Here is a 22,812-nt window from a genome sequence, read left to right on the forward strand (position 1 = left end):
AGCTGCGGACGGAAAGCTAGTACATAAATATGTAGTATATTATATCTGTTAATGTCGAAATATTGCCAAATAAAATAGGCTATCTTTTTTTCACTGATGATGGTCTGATGAAAATGATGCAGTTCAGTCATATTACGCAGCAAGTAAACTAATTTAATTTTCGCTATCCAATCACACATTCACGATGGCAACCGAAATCGCCCGAATTGATCTGCCCCCTAGACAAGTCTGACATTCTATTCAGACGGATTCGATTTTCGAAAAGTTTGACCAGTCTAGTCTACCAATAGACCCACTGATCGCGTTCGAAGCACCTGTGCGGCGCTAAACTCGTCACGACATGCATCGAGACAATGGGCCAACTATCCGGCCGCCGGATATCCGGCTATCCGGCCTAGCAACTGGCCGGATATCCGGTATCCGGTATCCGGCCAAACAACTATCCGTTTCATCTCTACTTAGGACCTTATAAAATAAAATGTCTTTCATAAATTTCAAGTAAAGGCGTAAATTGATTTAAAAATTGTGATCGCTCTATTAATACCGGCTCCAGAATCCCAAGAAACTGTCAAAGAACTAGTAAATCCTAGCAAAAACGTAACTTTGAAACGCGCACCCATTAGTAAGGGTTTAGGGACGTCAGGGAAAATTAAAAGTGCAACATTTTATTTTTACCCATACATTTTTCTTCCTCTGAAAGTACCAAAGTAACTTCTGAGATATATTTAAGCTCGATATTGCAAATTGAACATCTTTTCATGTTCATAGCGATTTCAGGAACCAAAAGGTATGATGTATGTAAGATCGCTCTTAACCAAAACTTATTGTGCTTAGAAAAGCATCATTGTCTAAAAAGGTCATTATTTGTGTGAATTACGCCTACATATCGTTTAGAATACCTATATCAACACTTGTCTGTTCTTGACAATATTGTAAGGGTAATATTGTAGGTAGGTATTGGGCACTGACTCATTTAGAACAATAGAACAACCTACGAGTTCAATTCAAGGAAAATTATGAGATTCTCAAACCTACCTACATATTCAATCATAAGGCATTAATTATTATTTTATCCCAACTGCGGATATCCCGATGTTTACTGACAATAAAATAAAACATAGTTAAACTTACTGTTTTCATTATTAAAATATTCGTGCACTTGTATTTGATGTGCTTATAAGTCAACATGGTTTATACGGAAAGTTTTCTGCAAAAAGAAAGAGTCTACACGAGTTTTATTTTATGGTCACGAACCATAATGGTTCACAAAAAAGTTGTATTATCGACAATATTTACGCTTCAGAGAGGAACGAATAGCGTTAAATTAGTCATATTTTCGTAAAAACAAGACATTTAAGTTGGACAAAGTTAGATCTCTCTTACTGTAAATAAAACTGAATTCAAATATTTGTAGCTCACGTCGCACATCCAATCACCGAAAACCCAAACTGAAAATTGACTAATTAATCTTCAACCACACGTTGGTGTGGCGGAATTGTCTTTAAGCAGCCACAGGAGCGTTTTGCTTCTTTAAGATGTTTTCCAACTACTTACCTGATGCTTGAAATGTCGGTGTACAGTATTTCAGTCGGTATTCTAGCTTTAAGAAATATTTTTGGTTTATTTTTTAATTATTATGTTAAATGTACGGTTCAAGTTACTGCATACAACTAACAAATATTTAATTATAGATAAGAACTTAAACTGCTAAAAAAACAAATATTTAATTATAGATAAGAACTTAAACTGCTTTTACTTGGTCCAATATTTCAGTTTAAGTATAAATGAAAATGAATTATTTGGAAAAATAATTTACAAAAACGAAAGTAAAATTATTCCACGGACTTAATTTGTTTTTTTTTTAGAGAAGCGCGAGTAATTTTGGTGTCACTTTTCCCGCTAAAAATGTAAGGTCGCCTGACGCATTGTTCAAGGAAAACGTTAACCTTTTAATTAGGTACATTGGAAACATTTAATAATTTACGCCTAAGCATTTTTATTCTTCACAGTAGGCTACTAAACACTTAATTAAGTAATTGGCACTTTCCTATTTGTTAAAACAAACAAGATCGCTATTCAATTACACCTTACAGTTTGAATAGAGGTTAGTTTTTTAAACTTTAAAGCCTAAGGTCAGGTCAATCATTAATTGCAGTTTTATAAATTAATTACCCTTCTAGTTCGGTTTATTGATATGGTTACCTAAGACGATTGGTCACATTTCTCTATTTTCATAAAATTTTGTTTTCAAGCAGTTTTATACAAAAAAAAAGTTTAAAAGTTCCGACGACGTCTGTGTGGCTCTGAAAGGGTCGAGAAGTTAAAACAAAGGTGCCTTAATGGCTTTGTTTTTTATTGTAGGTAAGACTTTACTTTAAAATACGCCAGAATTTTGCAACTTTCAACACAAAACTACGTCCTTAATATGGGGACACAAAACAATTTTCTATTTTAATATTTACAACTTGTATGGTTTTACGCCTACACTATTGTTCTGTATAGGTACTTTTGTGTCGTAAGGCTTGATGTTTAAGAAAGCCCTTTTATGAGGAATAAGTATTGAGCTGATATGTACCTACCTACAACTACGATATGATTTCAAATTAGACATAAATGGTGTCCCAAGTTTTGATATGATACGGTACAAGAATTCTTTAAAACTTTTTTTATTGTTATTTTATCAATACTCGTTTTTCCCGGATACGAAAGCCAACCTTTTTTTATGGAAAATTTTAACAGAAATACCGAGAACGCGCTTAAGTTTTCTTTATAAGCTGTTAAAAACTATTAAGTATAAAGATAATTGTAGGTACATTTAGTACCTACGAACATTTTTTTTGCTTGATTGCATAAAATATTATATTTCATTTTCAAAGCATTTTGTAAGATCTACCAGCAGAAAGCTTAACCGAATGTGGGAGGGCTCACCTATTCACCACTAACTAATCCCTTCCGTGAGAGTAAGTAGGTATGTATTCTTTGTTGTAACCTTTATAACACAATATTTTCTTTAAAAAAAAAGATGACCTTTCGAAATGATGAACTCTTTAAATATTTCACAATCCAAGTTTTGAATGAAGTCAAAGTCGAGGTTCATAAAACTCTAAGGCTGAATGGAGTTTTCTAAAAGAGGGTTCAAAGACCTGTTTATTGATACGAAGCTGAAAAGTTAGTTCAACTCAAACATAAAGCCTTTATTTACTTAGTTAGTTAAACTTAATAGGTAATTCGACCAATCATAGAATTAAAACTATACTTAAAGGTTGAAAACTTTAGAAATCTTCTTTATGAAACAAAATCTGGAAAAAATACGCATTTTTTTACACTTATTTATCAAAAATAAAAGCTTGAATTCATTTAGTCTTTATTTTACAAAGCTAGGTCAGGTTCTTTTGAAGATATTGAAGATTTTGTAACTGACCCTTTTTCATTGCGGTCCAGTTTATAAGTATTCTAAGGCTGAGTTGCACCACCTAACTTTGACTGTAACTGTGATGATAACCGGTGTTTTTTTGACAGATTTTTGACGTTTGTTAAAGTTAAAGTAAGATGGTGCAACCCAGCCATAGTAGGTAATTTTCTGACAGTGTCCTAGTGACGGGCTACCATAGCACGTACTAAAATTCTGCATCAAAAGTCAACAGCTATGAACAGAATGACCGATGTAAGTATCATCCCTTCTCTATCGCTAAGCTGCTTTCTGCTAACGTGCACCGTAAACTGCGAGGTATTTAAATTTTAAGTGCCTGCCTCCATTAGTCCGGGCTTTACTGTTGATTTTTCAAGTCCTGTATCTATGTTACGTATCGTTCTGTAAACCAAGGTTTCTGAATGTTCCTTTAAAAATCTGAATAAGTAGAAACGTATTTTTCATTCTAAAATAATTGAATTAAAATACAAAAAGCTTTGTTAAAAATCTGATTATTATCATGCCTCTAACTAACCTTTAGTAGGCGCGCACACCGTTGATTTTTAGTTGGCCGATAGTTGTGCCCGATTTTAAATTGTATGAAGAATCGGCCAAATCGAATCGGCGTAGTGTGCGCACTCCCATACATGCCCATACTGATCAACTGCCCGACTAAACTATCGGCCGACGAAAAATCAACGGTGTGCGCCTACTCTTAATAAAACGATGTCCATGGTTAAGATAACCTGCTATCTATGATAATTATAAGTAGTTTGATTTGATACCAGTAGTCTGAGGTACCTACCTAAATAGTTTTGTAACTACGTTATGAGACGTTAATGAAGTTGTTGTATTAAAAGGCAGATTACTTTTCCGTTAATCATCAGACAATATATGTACTTAAATAATAATAAATATCCTTGGACATTTTACACTGCGCTTCTAGTCCCAAACTAAGCAAAGCTTGTACTATGGGTACTAGACAACGGATATAAACATGATTTAATACTTTTTTTTGTAAATACATACATATTATACATAGAAAACGCCCAGTCTAATACACACAAATATGTTCATGCACACAAATGCTTGTACTACACAGGAATCGAACCCGCAACCTCTGGAATAGTAGTCCGTTTCGAACCACTACACCAAACGGCCGACTTATATTAGTAAATGATTTTTCACAAGTCAATAGATACCATTTCAGAATCGATCACATGAAGCACTGTATTGGCAATCAAAAGTTTTTTAATTTAATATGTGTTTGCGTATTTTCTTCGATATTCACGTAGGTAGGTATAACGTAACGGTTCATTTGTATGTCGTACGTGACCGAAGTCAGCTTCAAAGATAAGTTCGAGTAATGCCTACTTTTAAATGATATTAAAGCAATTTATTACCTGAATACTCTGTATTTATTCCTTTTAAATGTATTAATGCCACGGATCTATCTTATTAGACTTCTGATTGATAGACGATTGCCGTCCACAATCTTCTATCAAGGCCAATAAAATATTAATTAATTTTTGTTTTCGGGATAACCGTTGGAAATTTTACGATATTAATATGTGTCTTGGAACTTACTTTGATGACGGTTCACATAATATTTTTTAAGCTCATTAAAAGTGAAGAAAACGCCTTTTATTGAGAGTAATAAATAGAGCTTATGATCGTTTGATTTACTTATGTTTCGGTTATTTCGACCATTTCTTGATAACATTTCATTGATATTTAGTTACTACGATATTACGAATATTAATCAGATCACGGTGAATCTTGAGTGTCAGTTAAACCCGGAAGAAAATATTATTTAACTTACCTTTTTCTGTAAGGTTGAGAAAAATGCTCGTATTTTGTATCTCGCATCACTATTCCTTTGTACAGGTTGTGCTGTCAATATATCACTTTTGTTCCGATTGGGTTGGCCCAACAGCAGGTACGAAGTTCGCTCGATTCATGCATATTCATAGTTTCAGTGCCTTGACATGCTGACCTAACGGTATTGCGAATATTGCTATCCAACTTGGATGTTTTCGTTCGATTACAGAGAAATATGGCTTGCGAACGAGATATTCTTGCGATACTATACATTGGACAGTTAATTAATTTGTCACCATCACTACGATCCACTGACATAATAATATTACTTTTATGTGATATAAAAAAGGTATTTTACAGTTAACAGAAATTAAAAAAAAAAACCTTTTATTTTGAAAATGAGCAAGAGTCGACAGGTTAAATAAAAACAAGCAATGATAATACAAATACTTCATTATTCTTATTAATAATACTTTAATAAAACGATATTATTACTATCTAACAGCCACAATACTGTGACATCTAGGAGACAATACCGGATCGAACAATTTAACCAAATACACATCTTGAAAACCATTCTCGCACAAAAATAAAAGTCTATCTAACAGTATAACACTTTCAATAACTTGAGCCAAGCACAGTCTTAGCAAATAAAACATCACAATTTTCTTCTGTCGACAGTCTATATCTTTGCAAATATCTGTCAGATAAGTGTCCGGTAATTTATCGGCGAGGTTCAAATTCAAAGTTGCGTCAGCTTGTCTGAAATATTGCTGGAAGTCTTCACACTTCGAAAGGCGCTTTAATTTGCCCTCGGATAGTGGGAAATCTGGTAATAGCTTTTTAACAACCACCTGAAAAGAAAACTACTATTACAACGAAGTTTGTATTATTCCATTGGGCGGAATCGTTAAAGTATTGACACTACAGACAGAGAAGGATAGTAGTAACCACATTTATATTATGTACGAAATATACTATGTAGGTACATATTTATATGAAGACTTACGTCCGTATTCACAAACGATGCTTCTTAATGCTTAAGTGAAGCAGCAAATCGAACTCACAGCGTTGAATAGAGCTCTGCGATCGGTTCGTGTGTCACCCTGAGCGTCCACCCACGCGCACTGTGAGACCTCATAGTAATGTTTGTGAATACGGGCGTTAGACACACTACTTTTAGATAAGTATTAATGTTACTGATGTTGATTTCGAATCTACTTGTTCTTATGACGTTAGCGTATCGATTACGAAATCTCTAGGATTTACTAGATTAGAAATTAGGAAGAAAGAAAAAACCTTTTTTACTACACAGGGAGTGCTAACAAAAAAAAGGAGAAAAATCTAAATGAGCAGTACGTTATTTATTTTAAGTGAGCCTGCTTACCACTTCTTACATTGTATTTTAGATGGGTGATTAACTCGATACTCCAAAAATCGCCTAATTCACAAATGTTACCAGTTTCTTAGAACAGTTTGATTACTCATTCAGTGTTAGTCACCTAATAATTCAGATTTCTAAGAAAGATGGTAGGGGGGAAATGGTCTATGCAGTTTTGTGTATGAGCAATAAAAATATATCTTTTCAAACTATTTTTTTTAACAAAATAAAACCGCATATAAGTACAAATCTTTAAAAGTCACCGACTAGTGACGACAAAAGCTGACTAAAGGATTACCACCCTTATTACATTTAAGGTCCGAGGGCACCACCTACTTAGATTAGGTGCCGTGATGTCACGTCTCAAATGAAATAAAGATATTTATTTCGAATAAGTACCATTATTAAACTCTTATGCGTTAGATATTTAATACATTTTGAAATTTTCTTTAACTTTTATAAGCCGCATTACTAATTATACATTAACCAACAACAATCTGCTGTACCGCTTATCAAGCGAATAAATGGATTTTGATTTTGATTTTGAACACTTGAGATTTTTCATACACACTATACTTAATCCCATACTTATTTCAAACCTTTATTTTAAAAAAGCTAGCTTATATCCTTTATTTAAATCTAATTTATGAACCTATATAATTATTAAAACTTAGAAACATAATACGGATAGGCAGTTTCACATTTATAACAATACTAGCGGCCGCCTGCGACTTCGTACGCGTGGATCCCGTTTTACCACCTTAGGGGTTGAATTTTGTAAAATCCCGTCTTAGTTAGCACCTACGTCCTAAAAGGAATTCCCATGCAAAATTGGAGACTCCTAGCACTTGTAGTTTCTGAGATTTCGTGATGAGTGAGTCAGTCAGTGACCTTTCGCTTTTATAGATATAGATTGACTAAAAAGTACAAACCTGCAGCAAGGCTCTGTGCAGTAGACTCTTGGAAGGCAGCTGCTGTTGATGCACAACTCGGTCGATGGACTGTGCGGCCAACATGCGGGCGTTCCGACCCAGGTTGTAGCCTGTGTGGACAACTGTCATTAATGAGAGCTTCCATGGCATTGATGGTGATATTGGGGCTTTCATGGTGTGACAACAATAGTTATTCAAGACGCACATCAGTTCAGTGCGTATCAGTGCAGTAGTTTGATAAAACTCGTGTATGTAGATCCCATTATTTATTAGTAAGAATGTAAGTAGGCTTTTTAAGGGTACTTAAATACGTTACAACTACCTACGTAATTAGCCTAAGTTACTACAACTTCGGAATATATCAGCTGTTCACGTGTTTTCACAAAGCTAATGTATGCTCGTCGGTTAGTGTACTCGAATAGGAGGGGGTAAACACTGATTTGTTATTAAATTCGATTTCAATAGTTTCCTCACCTCTCAAATGCTCCGACATAGGAAACCCTTGCGCCCCTCCCTGGTCGATCCCATAGTCCTTTTGGAAGACATCAAACAGTTCGCTGTCAACGTCTTCAGTGAGGAGATGGTAGCAGCACGGCACGTTGAACACAGCAGCCGTCGAGGGCTGGCTGGTGAAGATTCGGAGCGAGGCCGGACCTAGGTTCCCGCAAGTGTGGAGCCCTTTGGAACGTTCGTAACGTTAATTGATATCTTGGGTTTAACTCTCAAATGGGACACAGACATTGAGAAATGTTTTTGTACAACTATTTTATATTATAACATAGTCCTTTTGGAAGACATCAATCAGCTGGCTTCGTCAACGACGTCGAACAACATACTCTTCGACGAGGAGATGGTACTTTGAAGACCGCAGCCTTCAATGGTTGGCATATGAAGATATTTGGAGTTGGGTTCCCGCGAGTGTGGGGCCCTTTGAAACGTTCGTAACGTTAATTGCATTGTGTATGGCAGCAATGAAGAATACACCTCAATGAATTTAGCCTTTTTTTTATTTATAAAAAAATGCAAAAAGAAATTGAAATGCAATGTGTTGAGTTCAATATCTAAGTTTTTGGTGTGCGTCCACGATTTTACTATTCTGTGAACATTTCCGTACCGTAAACATGGTGTTCATTATTTCAAACCTCACAACTTCAAAAAGTTTTAAAGGGGTTATAAACTGATTGCAATAATTTCCCTAAGGTGCAGTTAATTTTTTTCTCAGTATTTTACGTTCACTTCTAGCACATGGATTACATGGAATATTAATCATTAGACGTTATTCATACCTAGCGGCAAACTCATTAAACTTTTAATTTAAAACAGGCAGTTTCTGTGGAAGCTCATGAATACCGGCCAATGGGGAGTTGACCAGACGCCGCACAAACATGTTGTGCATGGAAATTGTTCTTATTAGGCCGAACTTTGTGTAGGACCAGCTAAAAATAATGTCGAAGTTATGTTGCAAATTATGTACGTTTGAGTAGGACTTATCTTGAAACTGTGTAAGTGAATACTCAAAGTTAGCCAGCTTAAAAGGGTTCTATAGGATTAGAATATTTTCGTTTTATCAACGCGTTTTGATCATGCGCTACAAGAAACCGAATAATACGGGTGCATTTTGTTATTCGTAGGCGGCTTAAATATGTAACAAGCATAATAGTGCGTGTACACGAACCAAAATGAGGTTTTCGCGCGCTAAAGAGGAGAGCCTAAGTTAAAAATAGCCTTACAAAAAGTGATTTTTTTTAATAAGACGGTACAGAAATCTTAATGAACGCGCGTCGATTTTCGATCGAAAACACTTCATTAACTACATAAAATATTCCTTTTTTAGCTTTATTTTTGCTATAAAAATAGATTCAATTGATAAAGGGTAAGAAGTTTGGGCGCGAAAACAGTAGATAGAGTAATCGACTGATAGAAGCCACAGTTAACAAGCGTAACAGACAGATAATATCAGTATGAATGTTAGATAGGCGCTGGATGAAAGCCGCTACCAACCGGCCAATCTGGAAATCATTGCAGGAGGCCTATTTTATATTCAGCAATTGACGTCCTATGACTGAAATGATGATTATGATGAATATTAGAGAATTTTACCATTGTTTTTTTTTTACTTACCCGTCAGTAGTAACTTCACGTCTTCCTGCTCCATTTCTGGAAATTTCTCCTTGACTATTGCGCGCAGGTCAGTGTGCCTGGTGACGTAGGCGGTTGCGAACCGATGGAGGTTCCGATTTGATTCTTTAGACATTTTTTCTTCTTGGCCATCTTTTATCTTCTTTGCGATGGCGTGCCATTGTTTCTAGAATTGAGTATTTAATTTTAAAACCCTATTCTAAGAGATCGCAAACCTTATTTGCGATCTCATACATACTCTTTACGTACTTTTATTACGAGTACGAGTAAGTACCTACCTATGTATGTAAAAAAATAGGTATGCATTTACAAAAAAAGAGTACGACGCATGACTTTGCTAAGTGTAGGCACAGCATAAAGTAATTTATGTATGGCTTATCAGATTTTTTGATAACAAAACTGGGATTTCTTGTAATAAAGAAGTGATTTTAGATTATGTGTCTCAATTGGGAATTGAATCATGAACCACTGAAACTAAAGAGTTGTTGTAAACACATAACTTTCAGACAGTTTGAAACGATAAGAAATAGAAAATTACGAGACAGCCATCGGCACGGCCATCGGGGCTTGTCCCAGTCATTCTGAGTTTAATTACTTAATGAATGAATTATTAAAATATTTATAACATTTTTTTTATTTACGTAGTATTTAGCTACTGTTGCAAATAAGCTGCTTATTATTAGACTATAAGAGGCACAAAAACACCAAATAAAACTTGTTGTGAGGGTTCGATACGAGTGGGCGTCTTTATTTACGAGTCGGGATTATGTCGATCAGTCATCTCTGAGCAACTTGATACGCCTACGTGGTTATATGGGGTTAGTCCCAACGGCCCCGGTGGATCTGCCCCGTCAACGGGGTGGATGGAAAAAAGTGTTTCAACGACCCCGGTAGTCATAGTCTTAGCGTTCAACGGGGTGGATGGAACACATCAAGTGTCAACCACCCCGGTATATCGTTTAACGGGGCGGATGGATCAAAACAAGTTTCAACCACCCCGGTAATTCACTAAACGTGGCGGATGACACAGATCTAAATGCAATAACAGCAAATTAACGTTTCACGTGGATTCCACAATTTTAAATTGATTACGTAAAATAGATTTTTTTATTTTAGCTCATTTTTCTTTCATCTGCCAATATAGGTAGTCAGTCGCGTATCCACTATTCAACGCAATGAGTAGTCCCGAAGCAGTGGCGGGATTCAGACCTGCGTTCCTCGAATATCGATTCGGTCAGTCCGACACTGACACCACAGGGCTATTGTCGCTAAAGATTTGTGACGTCACACAGTCACACTTCTATTGAGAGATGGTTGTGCTCACCACATCCCAGATTTTTTTTGAGGATTGGTTCTGCTGTAATACTGATTACTGAATACTGAACTAGCGGCCACCCGCGATTTCGTACGCGTGAATCCCGTTTTACCCCCTTAGGGGTGGAGTTTCGTAAAATCCGTTCTTAGTGAGCACCTACGTTCTAAAAGGAATCCCCATGCAAAATTTGAGACTCCTAGCACTTGTAGTTTCTGAGACGTGATGAGTGAGTGAGTCAGTCAGTCAATCGGTCAGTGACCTTTCGCTTTTATAAATATAGATTAAATTGACTGGTTTAACTTACCTGAATGATCTTGATCCTTTCTGCGGCCGAGGTCAGCGTCTTCTCATCGCAGTCGATGGTGAGGCTGGGGATACCGTAGCCCAGGGTCAAAGCCACGGGCAAGTGGCCACGACCTCCACCGGCTTCTACGCAGCACGAGGCCGAACAAGCCTCGTAGAGAGAAGCTACCAGGCGGGACATGATTTGGACCTGGTAAAAAGAAGAGATACTGAACATCGTACTATTCTAGTCGCTGGGGATGTCGTAGCCCAGGATCAGGACCACTGGCAGGTGGCCGCGGCCGCCACTAGCTTCTACGCAGTACGAGGCCGTATATGACGCAAAGCGATGCTACCAGGCGGGACATAAAAAGAGAGAAACTGAACATCCTACTATTTCGCTTAGGATGCCGTAGCCCAGGGTCAGAGCCATGCAGCACGAGGTCCAACATGCCTCGTACAAGGACGCTACCAGGTGGGACATGGGTTACTTTTCTGACTTCATCTTTGTATTAATTGCCATGAAAATTGACATGTGAATGTGACAAGTAGTCTCAAAAGACTAACATTGTGGCATTACAGAGATGCTTATAATAATATGTATTATACTGACGTTTTGTACCTCATAACTCTTTTTATTATTCATGAACTCCTTCACTTTGATTTCTGGTTTGATGTCACCACCCAAGCTCTGGATGTGGGTGTTCAACTGCTCAGCAGATATGCAGTACTCATTGTTGACTGTTACACAATTTGACTTTGCTTCCTCAATCCATTTTCCAAGTTCGGAATGGTCTGGAATGATTGTATATTTTAAAATGATGCAATAAGTTACAATTCAAATATCAATTAATTTATGTACACCTACAGTATCATCTATCATACTTATAAACTTTACTATAATATAATTGTAAACCAGAGTTTACATAAACTAAGTACAGAATCCAAATGATAACTACGACTCTTACCGTTAATATATTGTCCCTTTGCTAGAGACCAGAAGTAATTCACAGCGTCATTTAAACTTAGAGCATCCAGTGAGGACTTCAGATTACCAGGGATGAGTCTCTCCCAGTGGTTTTGGGTAAAGAACTCCACCATATGACAGTTTGCTAATGGTAGCAGGGGGTTTAGGAATGTAACAATTGAGTCAAGATGACGGCGGACCTTAGACATTGTTTCTTTAGATTCTGTAACAAATATTCTGTGTGTAAATATTTATGAATGAATACTAGAGATGAAACGGATAGTTGTTTGGCCGGATACCGGATACCGGATATCCGGCGAGCTGCTAGGCCGGATAGCCGGATATCCGGCGGCCGGATAGTTGTCCCATTGTCATGTTGCATGTCGTAACGAGTTTAGCGCCGCACAGGTGCTTCGAACGCGATCAGTGGGTCGTCTAGTAGACTATAGTTCCAAAATACTGGACTGTCCTGTCGATGACATTGACAGTGGGGCGCCACCGTCAATACCGGATCGCTGGTTCAGATTTTTGCCATGTTGGAAACCATATAGTTGAACGATGGTAGCGCCCCCCTGTCATTGAGTTTGGCGGGACAGTTCAGCGTGGGTCATCTATAGACAAGTCACACTTTTCGAAAATCGAATTCGTTCGAATAGAATGTCAGATTTTGCCACTCGTCTAAGGGGCAGATCAATTCGGGCGATTTCGGTTGCCATCGTGAGTATGTGATTGAATAGCGAAAATTCAATTAGTTTACTTGCTGCGTAATCTGACTGAACTGCATTATACAGGTTGACTTTGAAATCGTTGGCATTCTTTTTAAAATAAGACTTTACTCATGATTCCCCAAATATGAGTCATATCAAATGAATAAAAATTTCAATATTTCAAATCTTGTACAGAAGACAGCATCAATCTTCATTCTGTGGCATGTTATATCAGTGTATTAAGTGTTATTTTGCAACAAAATGTATAGGATGATGTGCTGTTGACTCTACAATAGTTTTAAACTCTCTTTAAGAGCACACTAATACAAATACATAGTTTATTTTATTTTATTTATTAGGACAACCAACAAGACAAACACGCATACATGGAATTACTGTAACTAGAAGTATTTAGAACTAAGTAGTTAAAATAATGACAAAAAATCTCATTGTATTTGTCTCATATTTGGGGAATGGAACTAATAGTTAAAATAATGACAAAAAATCTCTTTGGATTTGTCTCATATTTAGGGAATGTATTATGAGTAGTATAATATTAAAAGGATGCCAACAATTTCAAAGTCACCCTGTATGTCATCAGATCATACCAGTGAAAAAAAGATCGCCTATTTTATTTGGCAATACTTCGACATTAAAATATATTTACTATTTATGTATTCGTCATTAGAGTGGATAGCCCAGAAAGGAAATTAGTTTTTTGAAAGGCCTTAATATGGCTTTTTTGTAACTTTTTGGATGTTAGATAAAAACCTTCATTATTATAAGCCATTTTATTGATATTTAACTCAAAGATTAATGTGTTTCATTTTATTATAAGAAATTTTCGTAGTTTTTTAATATCCGGTATCCGGCCGGATAGTGAGCTACTATCCGGTATCCGGCCGGATACTAAATTTAGGCCGGATATCCGGCCTACCGGATAGTTGCCGGATATCCGTTTCATCTCTAATNATGGGACATGAAAGGTTAAGCAATTTGGCTATTCTATCCATCGAAAATTCTATGGCCCGAAATTTGAACTTTGATGATGTCATTAACACTTTTGCTGAACAGAAAGTCCGAAGAAAGGAATTTTAATAATTAAAATTGTGTACCTACTTAAAATAAAATTGTGATTTCAGTTCAATAGGTACCTTTAATTAAAAGTGAATAATTATAAAATCAAGAAATTATAATTATAAAGTTTGTATGTACCTACTTCACGTAGTGATTTATTAGTCAACTTTTACAAATAAAAGTGTATAAATAAATATAATAAAATAAAAAATACTATTGTTGTTGGTTCAGCTTCTTTATAATTGGGAAAGTGGGAGGGCCCATTCGATGAATTTGCCACGGGCCTCGAACGGTATAGTTACGCCACTGGGTACGACGTACCGTACATAAACAATATTCTATTCTACCTTAGCTCCAGGTTCCCTGCTACTTCGCTCGTGTTAAAGTGGCAATATGGTAATCCAGGTCCAAATGTATCATCATCATTTCAGCCATAGGACGTCCACTGCTGAACATAGGCCTCCCCCAATGATTCACAATGGCCGGTGTAGATTATAAATAAATCTTTGGACAATAATTTCACACAGCGCCAGCTAGCCCCAAAGTAAGCAACTTAATGCTTGTGTTATGGGTGCTAGCTTAACGGATATACTACTTATATACTTTTTTTTTTTAAATACATACATATTAATACATAGTCACACCCAGACCCGTCACAGAAATTAAAATTCATCATTTCAATTTCTGCCCGGCCGGGAATCGAACCCGGGACCTCTCGGCAGAGTAGTCCGTTCTGAACCACTACACCAAACGGCCGACAACATACTTACCAAATTGTAACCAAATACTTACCAAATTGTAACCAAATCCGTTCAGTCGTTGAGTTTTGCATTTGTTATAGTAGCAAGGAACAGCTGGCTGCTGGAGTTTGTTTTGAAAATTTTCACATTTCCGGACCTGTATTTTGAAAATGGGCAGGTATTTGAAAAAAGTGTTTAGGACAAAAGATCTAACTAGAACATTTAATTTTCATTGGCTTTAATCGCGTCATAGTCTCATAGATATTTTTTCTCTAGGAAACACCATTATACATATTGCAATAAACTCAAAAGTGGGAACCCTCCTATGACTTCGATGATTCCTTTTAGAGGCGGGGACTTTTGCATCCTGAACCAGTTTCTGAAAAAATTGCTTAGGTCCCAGCTCACGCACTCTCTCAAGAGAGGGTCTCTTTTGGTCACTTTTTAGGGTTTTAGATTCTGTCTGTCCGTATGTCACAGCCACTTGTCTTTTTTCCTAAACTAGAGCTATACTATTATACTGTTGATACTGGGTATGTAGGTAGATGTATTCTGTGGTGAACCGCATTAAGATATTTATATAAAAATAGAAAAAATATTGGGGGTCGGTCCCCACTCCCCATACTTAGAACTCTCTCTCTTAGCCTGACCCATTCCCATTTTATTTGGGGACGGCCCTCCGCGTCATTCATGCCTCTAGGCGGCTCGGTCCAGGGTTGTCTTACTGTTAACTTGGGCTTCTTTAAGGTTTGACATCCATGTAATTCGGGGTCTTCCTCGTCCGCGGGGCTTAGTTTGGATGTCTAGAACTTTTCTGGTCATATGGTTGGGTGGTCGCCTCATGATGTGTCCGTACCACCGCAGATGGCTCTCCTGTAATTTAGCTGGGATAGGTCTCACTTTGAATGCTTTGAAGGTGCCTCTTATGTGTGTGTTTCTTACATATTTATGGTCCAGCCTAGTTACACCACCTACCCATCTGATCATCTTCATCTCAGCGCAGTGCAATTGGTTTTCGTAGGTACATACTGCTTTTTGAGCGGCCAGCATTCGGCTCCGTATGTCATGGCTGGTCTGACGGCTGCTCTGTATGGGTTACCTACACCATATCGAATTACAAATGATCGAAAATCAAAATATCGAACAAAGATCAGAATATCGAATGATCAAAATATCGAACGTTCAGAATATCGAATTTACAAATGATCGAACAATCAAAATATCGAATGATTAAAATATCGAAAGTCGATCTTATGTTGCATAGTATAGGAAGATGGAGGTAAGGGTTCCTTGTTGACTATGGTACCCAAAAGTGGGAAATAAAAAAAATGAGTTTAAGAATTTATGTTTTATAATACATTAATAGTGTGACATTTAATTAAAACCTCTATATTGGTTTTTCGATATTTTAATCATTCGATATTTTGATCGTTCGATCATTTGTAAATTCGATATTCTGAACGTTCGATATTTTGAGCATTCGATATTTTGATCGTTCGATATTTCGATCGTTCGATAAAACGTGTTCGATATTTTGATTTTCGATGGTGTAGGTAACCCGCTCTGTATACCTACTCGTCCCTTTATGCGAACGGGCATTCGGGTCATAGAGTAACTTGTGTAATGAGATTCGGGTATCGCACCGCATAGTACGCCGGAGAGTTCTCTCCATAACGAGATCTAGTAGGTAAGTAGATTTTTTTTTAAATTTTAAAGTTACTACCTACTCCTTTCCTCATAAACGCGTAAAAAGTTATACAGGGTGGAATTTTGTAATGCCACCTGAAGGGAAAGTACACTAATACTGTAGATAGTAAATTTTACTCAAAGAAACCATTCCTTTATTTTTGAAAAGAAATAGAACTGCATTCAAAGATTTCCAAAAATTTACTTGCTACACCCGGGAATCGAACCAACTATGTTAAAAATTACACCCTGTATTTTTAATGCATCGATCGTTAGGGTTAAGTACAAGGATGAAATCTCTCAAACAAACTTGATAAATCAAATGTAAGGAAAACCATGAAATCTTAAATTATTGTAATTACCTATTTACAGAAAAATTTTTGGTATGGAGGTAAATTTTCGAAAAATTTTCGAAAATATTTGAATGCAGTTCTCTTTCTTTTAAAAAATAAAGGAATTTTTTCTTTGAGTAAAATTTTCTGTCTACAGTATTAAGGGTACTTTCCCTCCAGGTGGCATTACAAAATTCCACCCTGTATACCTACCTACCTTAGGTTTGTACGGAACCCTCGCCTCGGTGCGTGAGTCCGACTCGCACTTGGCCGGTGTTTGAGTTTTTACAAAGGCGTTAGCACCTTTCCTTTCGGGTAGATATCGTAATAGAACCCTTCATACTCTCGGGTATCAACGTGTAAATTCAAGGCACAGAGTACCTACTTTCAACGGGGCTTCAACCCGATTATAGTTAACTGCGCAGTTGCACACACCTAAAGTAATATAGGTACCTACCTACGGTACTTATTCTGTGCTACGGATACGGAACGAGGCGAACGCAGGAAGGCGAGTGTCTCTCTCTCTCACCTGTTGGTGAGTGCGTGGAAGAGACAAAAGTCGCATTTCAGCGAGGTTTACTTTCTAACGCAATATCCGATTAATCAAAATAAAATATCCATCTCTCTTACTCGAGTAAGAGTAGGTAAGTAAAAGCGATAGACCCAAAATTGCCTCTCAAGGTGTTTTGGAGCGCATTTTTTTAAAAGTTTGATGGTACACTACTAAATAGGCAGGTATTTTTAGGGCTCTAAAATAATGAACAATAATTTAATAATTAAAACTTTAATTCATAATGATTAATTTAATGATACACTTATGGCAGAAAAGCTAAGTATTAATATCGGTACATACATAGGACTGTTAAGTTCTAATTGATCACCCATGGATAAAGTTCATGATGATAATAAGATGAAATTCACTTAGATCAAATTTTACAGGTGATCAAAGTAGAATAGACCTTCAAATCAGGATTGTGTGTGTGTGTGTGAGTTCTTTTGATCTAACTTTCTTAACATGCATGAGTAGCAGTGATAGCAGGTAGAAATTAAATAAATTGTTTAACATTTACATAATAAGTACATGTTTAAATAAAACTCTTTATTTATTTTAATTACATTTTGTATTTACTTTAACTTTCTGTAAGTTTACAGGCAAGTTTTTAGCTTTGCACACCAAGCCTGAGAGTAAATAAACAAATACAGAGTATAATGGTTAGCACAGACTGTGTCACATGGGAATCATATTAGACTTCCCATTGGATTTCAGATAATAATAAATATTGGGGAATGCCCTTACCTTATACACTACATATTTTCTATTTGTAGTCAATTTCGATAAGCTGACTATGACACAATGCATGCCAACCATAAAACCACTTCATCAGTTTTAACAACATTAACTATCTAATAATAATAATATTATAACAGCATTTTTACATGAATTCTACTACAAATAACATAATTAGAGTACTCCTATTCCAACTTTCCACCTGTGGGTAGAAAGATGACATCACACAAGAACAAATTCCTCTGATTCAATATCAGTATCACTATCGTGAATGTTTGGAGTAACCCAGTTTTGTTCATTTTCATATATGGAATATCTAATATTTGGTGGGTTCATAACGCTGCTACGAGATCCATTATGCAATGTGAATATAGGATATTCAAAATTGGCTGAGACACCCTGGGGAACTAGGAATGATGTAATAATATTAACAAATGTCTCAAAATCATGCTGAGTTCCTAAATAAAAACCAATACAACATGAAGGATCCATTTTACTGAGAGGCATTTTGCGGGGGGATCGACAATGAAAAGTTTGTAATGAGAAGTTAGGCTGCCACACATCTATCATTTCTTGGCAGTAATGCGGGTCTAAATGTATCAATCTGTCTTCTTGGTAACCAATAAAATATAATGAATGTTTTGGTCTGCCGCCTATTATCCCAATACAAAAATCCAAAGTCAGCAAAGAAGTTAGACATGGACCATAGATAGGGTTAAATTTATCAGTACCTAATTTAACAGGAACTAAAAGTATAAGAGATTTCCAACAGCCATTAGGCAACTGACAACTGGAATATACATCTTGGACATAAATTGTTGAGTCTTGAGCAACATATACTTCTAAACTATCAAACTCATAATTTTCTTTGGAAGCTGCTGTCATTACAGCTTTAAGACAGTGTGCCACAGAGGCAGGCCCATACCAATCACCAGGTTTTTTACCCAAAGATTCACCCAATCTTACCATATGATGAATAGATAATGGGCTATTTACTGATGATTTGTCACCAAACCACTTTATTATCATACGATGAAGACAGTCTTCTTGAAATTCTCTTGCATTCTGTATAGGTTTTTCTGGTGACCACCTCCATGAACGTCCAAGAAAATGGCAAACTAATGCTTGAGCTAGCATCATTTGCCCACTACGGAGCATGCAACCCCATCCACAATCGGTGGTAAATGTAGAACCAGACATAGTTGGAAATTCTCTTCGGTATGTCATCCACAATTTACTGATAAAATCAGATTTGAATCCTTCTATACCCTCGCCATATATTTGCTCAATAGGTTGCTGAGCAGTTGCTTCAGTTCCGATTTCAGTTGACGACTCAAGAGAACCAGTTGGACTTAATTTTCGATGATAACAACGTCCCAACAGCCAAACAGGCGATTCCTTAGAAAAACTTGTCTTCAGTTTAACTGTCCATCCAAATTTGACGTTATTCCACATAGACAGTAAGCGAGATTCCACCTTTCCTTTGAGGTCGAGCAAATCATCGGAACCGTCACGTCCATTGTCTTTGGATCCAGCAGGTTTAGTTCTATCCAGCCTCAAGGCGGGTGTTCCTTGTGTAGCATCATTATTGGCTCGCGTTGATAGTTCTGGAATCTCGGAACTAAGTGTTGAAGGCGGTCTGTTCATTCTACATAATTTATGTGTAACTCCAAAGAAAGGATTTTTTGGTATCACTGATTATGATACATCTTGCTTCATTCTGTCTGTGCACTCTTTGAATCTCACAATTAACCAAGCACTTGTGACATTGTTCTACTTAAATAAAATTAATCTTTTACTTGGAATATTTGTATAGGTCACATTAAATTCATTAGTCCACGAAATCCAGAATTGAAAAAAACCAAAATAAAATTCACACCACCCACCCTAAGCACCCACCACAGACAACTGTCTCAGTGACATACAGGGTGAAGAAACTTCCATACAACGGTCATCGAAGTGAAACTTGCTTCCAAACAGCGACATCGGTGAATAAATTCAAATACTTTTTAACTACCCTAAAACGCTCTAGATGTCGCTGCTCCTGTTTCCTTCATATTTTCATTTTTTTCTTAATTAAAATATATTTGAGAATATTGTTAAAGCTTTCCGCCCGCGGCTTCGCCCGCGTGGAATTTTGTCTGTCACAGAAAAACTTTATCGCGCGCGTCCCTGTTTCAAAAACCGGGATAAAAACTATCCTATGTTCTTTCCCGGGACTCAAACTATCTCTATGCCAAATTTCATCAAAATCGGTTGCGAGGTTTAAGCGGGAAAGCGTAACAGACAGACAGACAGACAGACAGACAGACAGACAGACAGACAGANTAGTTGAACGATGGTAGCGCCCCCCTGTCATTGAGTTTGGCGGGACAGTTCAGCGTGGGTCATCTATAGACAAGTCACACTTTTCGAAAATCGAATTCGTTCGAATAGAATGTCAGATTTTGCCACTCGTCTAAGGGGCAGATCAATTCGGGCGATTTCGGTTGCCATCGTGAGTATGTGATTGAATAGCGAAAATTCAATTAGTTTACTTGCTGCGTAATCTGACTGAACTGCATTATACAGGTTGACTTTGAAATCGTTGGCATTCTTTTTAAAATAAGACTTTACTCATGATTCCCCAAATATGAGTCATATCAAATGAATAAAAATTTCAATATTTCAAATCTTGTACAGAAGACAGCATCAATCTTCATTCTGTGGCATGTTATATCAGTGTATTAAGTGTTATTTTGCAACAAAATGTATAGGATGATGTGCTGTTGACTCTACAATAGTTTTAAACTCTCTTTAAGAGCACACTAATACAAATACATAGTTTATTTTATTTTATTTATTAGGACAACCAACAAGACAAACACGCATACATGGAATTACTGTAACTAGAAGTATTTAGAACTAAGTAGTTAAAATAATGACAAAAAATCTCATTGTATTTGTCTCATATTTGGGGAATGGAACTAATAGTTAAAATAATGACAAAAAATCTCTTTGGATTTGTCTCATATTTAGGGAATGTATTATGAGTAGTATAATATTAAAAGGATGCCAACAATTTCAAAGTCACCCTGTATGTCATCAGATCATACCAGTGAAAAAAAGATCGCCTATTTTATTTGGCAATACTTCGACATTAAAATATATTTACTATTTATGTATTCGTCATTAGAGTGGATAGCCCAGAAAGGAAATTAGTTTTTTGAAAGGCCTTAATATGGCTTTTTTGTAACTTTTTGGATGTTAGATAAAAACCTTCATTATTATAAGCCATTTTATTGATATTTAACTCAAAGATTAATGTGTTTCATTTTATTATAAGAAATTTTCGTAGTTTTTTAATATCCGGTATCCGGCCGGATAGTGAGCTACTATCCGGTATCCGGCCGGATACTAAATTTAGGCCGGATATCCGGCCTACCGGATAGTTGCCGGATATCCGTTTCATCTCTAATGAATACTGTGGTATCAAGATAAATAGAAGAGTATTTTGTTCCAACTGCCTTGTATACCTAATGTCTATAATAGGTATTTTAGCTGAAGTCTTATAAAGCCTGGTCTGCGAGCACGTAGAATTTTGTCCAATGACCCCAAGCTACCCATCCTTGTCGCTCGCGCGTAATTATATTGCTGTCGCGACTGTGCGACGAGCGCTCGCAGTGAGTGTGCGAGCACGACAGCAACATAATTACGCGCGAGCGATAAGGATGGATAGCTTGGGGTCATTGGACAAAATTATACGTGCTTGCAGACCAGACTATAGATATATTACCTTCAGAATGAGACCCCTTCATCGTAAGGGTTTGCTGAAGGTATCTTCAATAATGCACAGGCTTTCTTATAATTAACTCTTATTGTGTCAGCGAGCTGGAGAATGTCTTGGTCTTCCACATTCGTTCTGGGAAACTCATCTATAAGTTTCTTTACTTTCAAAAGTTGGCTTGAAATCTTTTCTGAATACTTCACTTCTGCTTTCTCATTCAGTTCCAAGTGATGAATTACAACCCCCAAGTAGTGACCTGAAATATTGTACAACAATAGATTATAGAGCATTATGTTACTATAGGTCTTAGATTAATAATCTAAGCTATAGGTAGATAATGATAGCATTTCACTGCCAGAACTCTAATGCATCATTTGGATGAAATTAAAGTCTCGGTGAATTTCATGGTCTTACCTAATTCACGACCAAGCTCTGCACCTCTGTGGTACCCCAAGTGGTAGCCTTCAGGATTACCAGCTGCCTTACCAGCTTTGAAACCCTCTTCATAACTCTTTTTGTTTGCAGCTTCTTCGCTAAGGAATATCTCTTCTAAAGCGTCATTAAAATCTTTCTCTACTACGGCTTCTGCCATTTATTACATCAAAATATTAATGTTCTGCATGAGGAAATAAACAATTATTTATAGGTTAGAACATGTGTTTTTGACATATGATTGGTTTGACTTGACATTTGTTGACATTGTTAGTGATGCGTATTCACTTATCAAAATGAGTATTAAGAAGTATTTCAGAAATGTGATTTTTTCATTGATGATTTTATTTAAAATTCAAAATGGTCGAATCCTACGTTAGGTAATTGTATGAAATTTTACTCTGTCTCTACCCATTTGTAGAACGTAACACCCTGAAGAAAACAAAATCTATATTTACAGACCAGGCAAGTCAAATAAATTAAATTGTAAATAGTAATGATGGCTATCAAGTCAAACAACGTGGATAAAGACTGCTAA

The 22,812-nt window shown here is 36.6% G+C and overlaps 2 protein-coding genes across 2 annotated transcripts; both read right to left on the reverse strand.

Annotated features, from left to right (window-relative positions):
* Nucleotides 1-5,679: 5,679 nt before the first annotated feature.
* Nucleotides 5,680-22,098, reverse strand: LOC114355360 (methyltransferase-like protein 25). Its single transcript, XM_028308158.1, has 8 exons — nucleotides 21,852-22,098; nucleotides 12,248-12,469; nucleotides 11,902-12,074; nucleotides 11,302-11,490; nucleotides 9,665-9,848; nucleotides 8,018-8,221; nucleotides 7,544-7,653; nucleotides 5,680-6,084 (listed from the first exon to the last, which is right to left on the reverse strand). The coding sequence occupies exons 1-8, from the start codon at nucleotides 21,871-21,873 to the stop codon at nucleotides 5,725-5,727; spliced, it is 1,464 nt and encodes a 487-aa protein (XP_028163959.1). The 5' UTR covers nucleotides 21,874-22,098; the 3' UTR covers nucleotides 5,680-5,724.
* Atg4b (Autophagy-related 4b) lies at nucleotides 17,557-19,968 on the reverse strand. The gene has a single exon (XM_028308159.1). The coding sequence runs from the start codon at nucleotides 19,721-19,723 to the stop codon at nucleotides 18,299-18,301; it is 1,425 nt and encodes a 474-aa protein (XP_028163960.1). The 5' UTR covers nucleotides 19,724-19,968; the 3' UTR covers nucleotides 17,557-18,298.
* Nucleotides 22,099-22,812: the final 714 nt, after the last annotated feature.

This window comes from Ostrinia furnacalis, unplaced genomic scaffold (assembly GCF_004193835.3).
Source record: "Ostrinia furnacalis isolate ACB-3 unplaced genomic scaffold, ASM419383v2 OfSCF2395, whole genome shotgun sequence".
Taxonomy (NCBI): Eukaryota; Metazoa; Arthropoda; class Insecta; order Lepidoptera; family Crambidae; genus Ostrinia; species Ostrinia furnacalis.

Coding starts and splice junctions, on each gene's coding strand:
- Atg4b (XM_028308159.1), bottom strand. CDS start 19,723: ATGAACAGACCGCCTTCAACACTTAGTTCCGAGATTCCAGAACTATCA.
- LOC114355360 (XM_028308158.1), bottom strand. CDS start 21,873: ATGAAGGGGTCTCATTCTGAAG. Junction 11,491..11,901: donor ATAATAAAAAGAGTTATGAG/GTACAAAACGTC, acceptor TCTTTTTACCAG/GTCCAAATCATGTCCCGCCT. Junction 9,849..11,301: donor AAAGGATCAAGATCATTCAG/GTAAGTTAAACC, acceptor ACTCAATTCTAG/AAACAATGGCACGCCATCGC.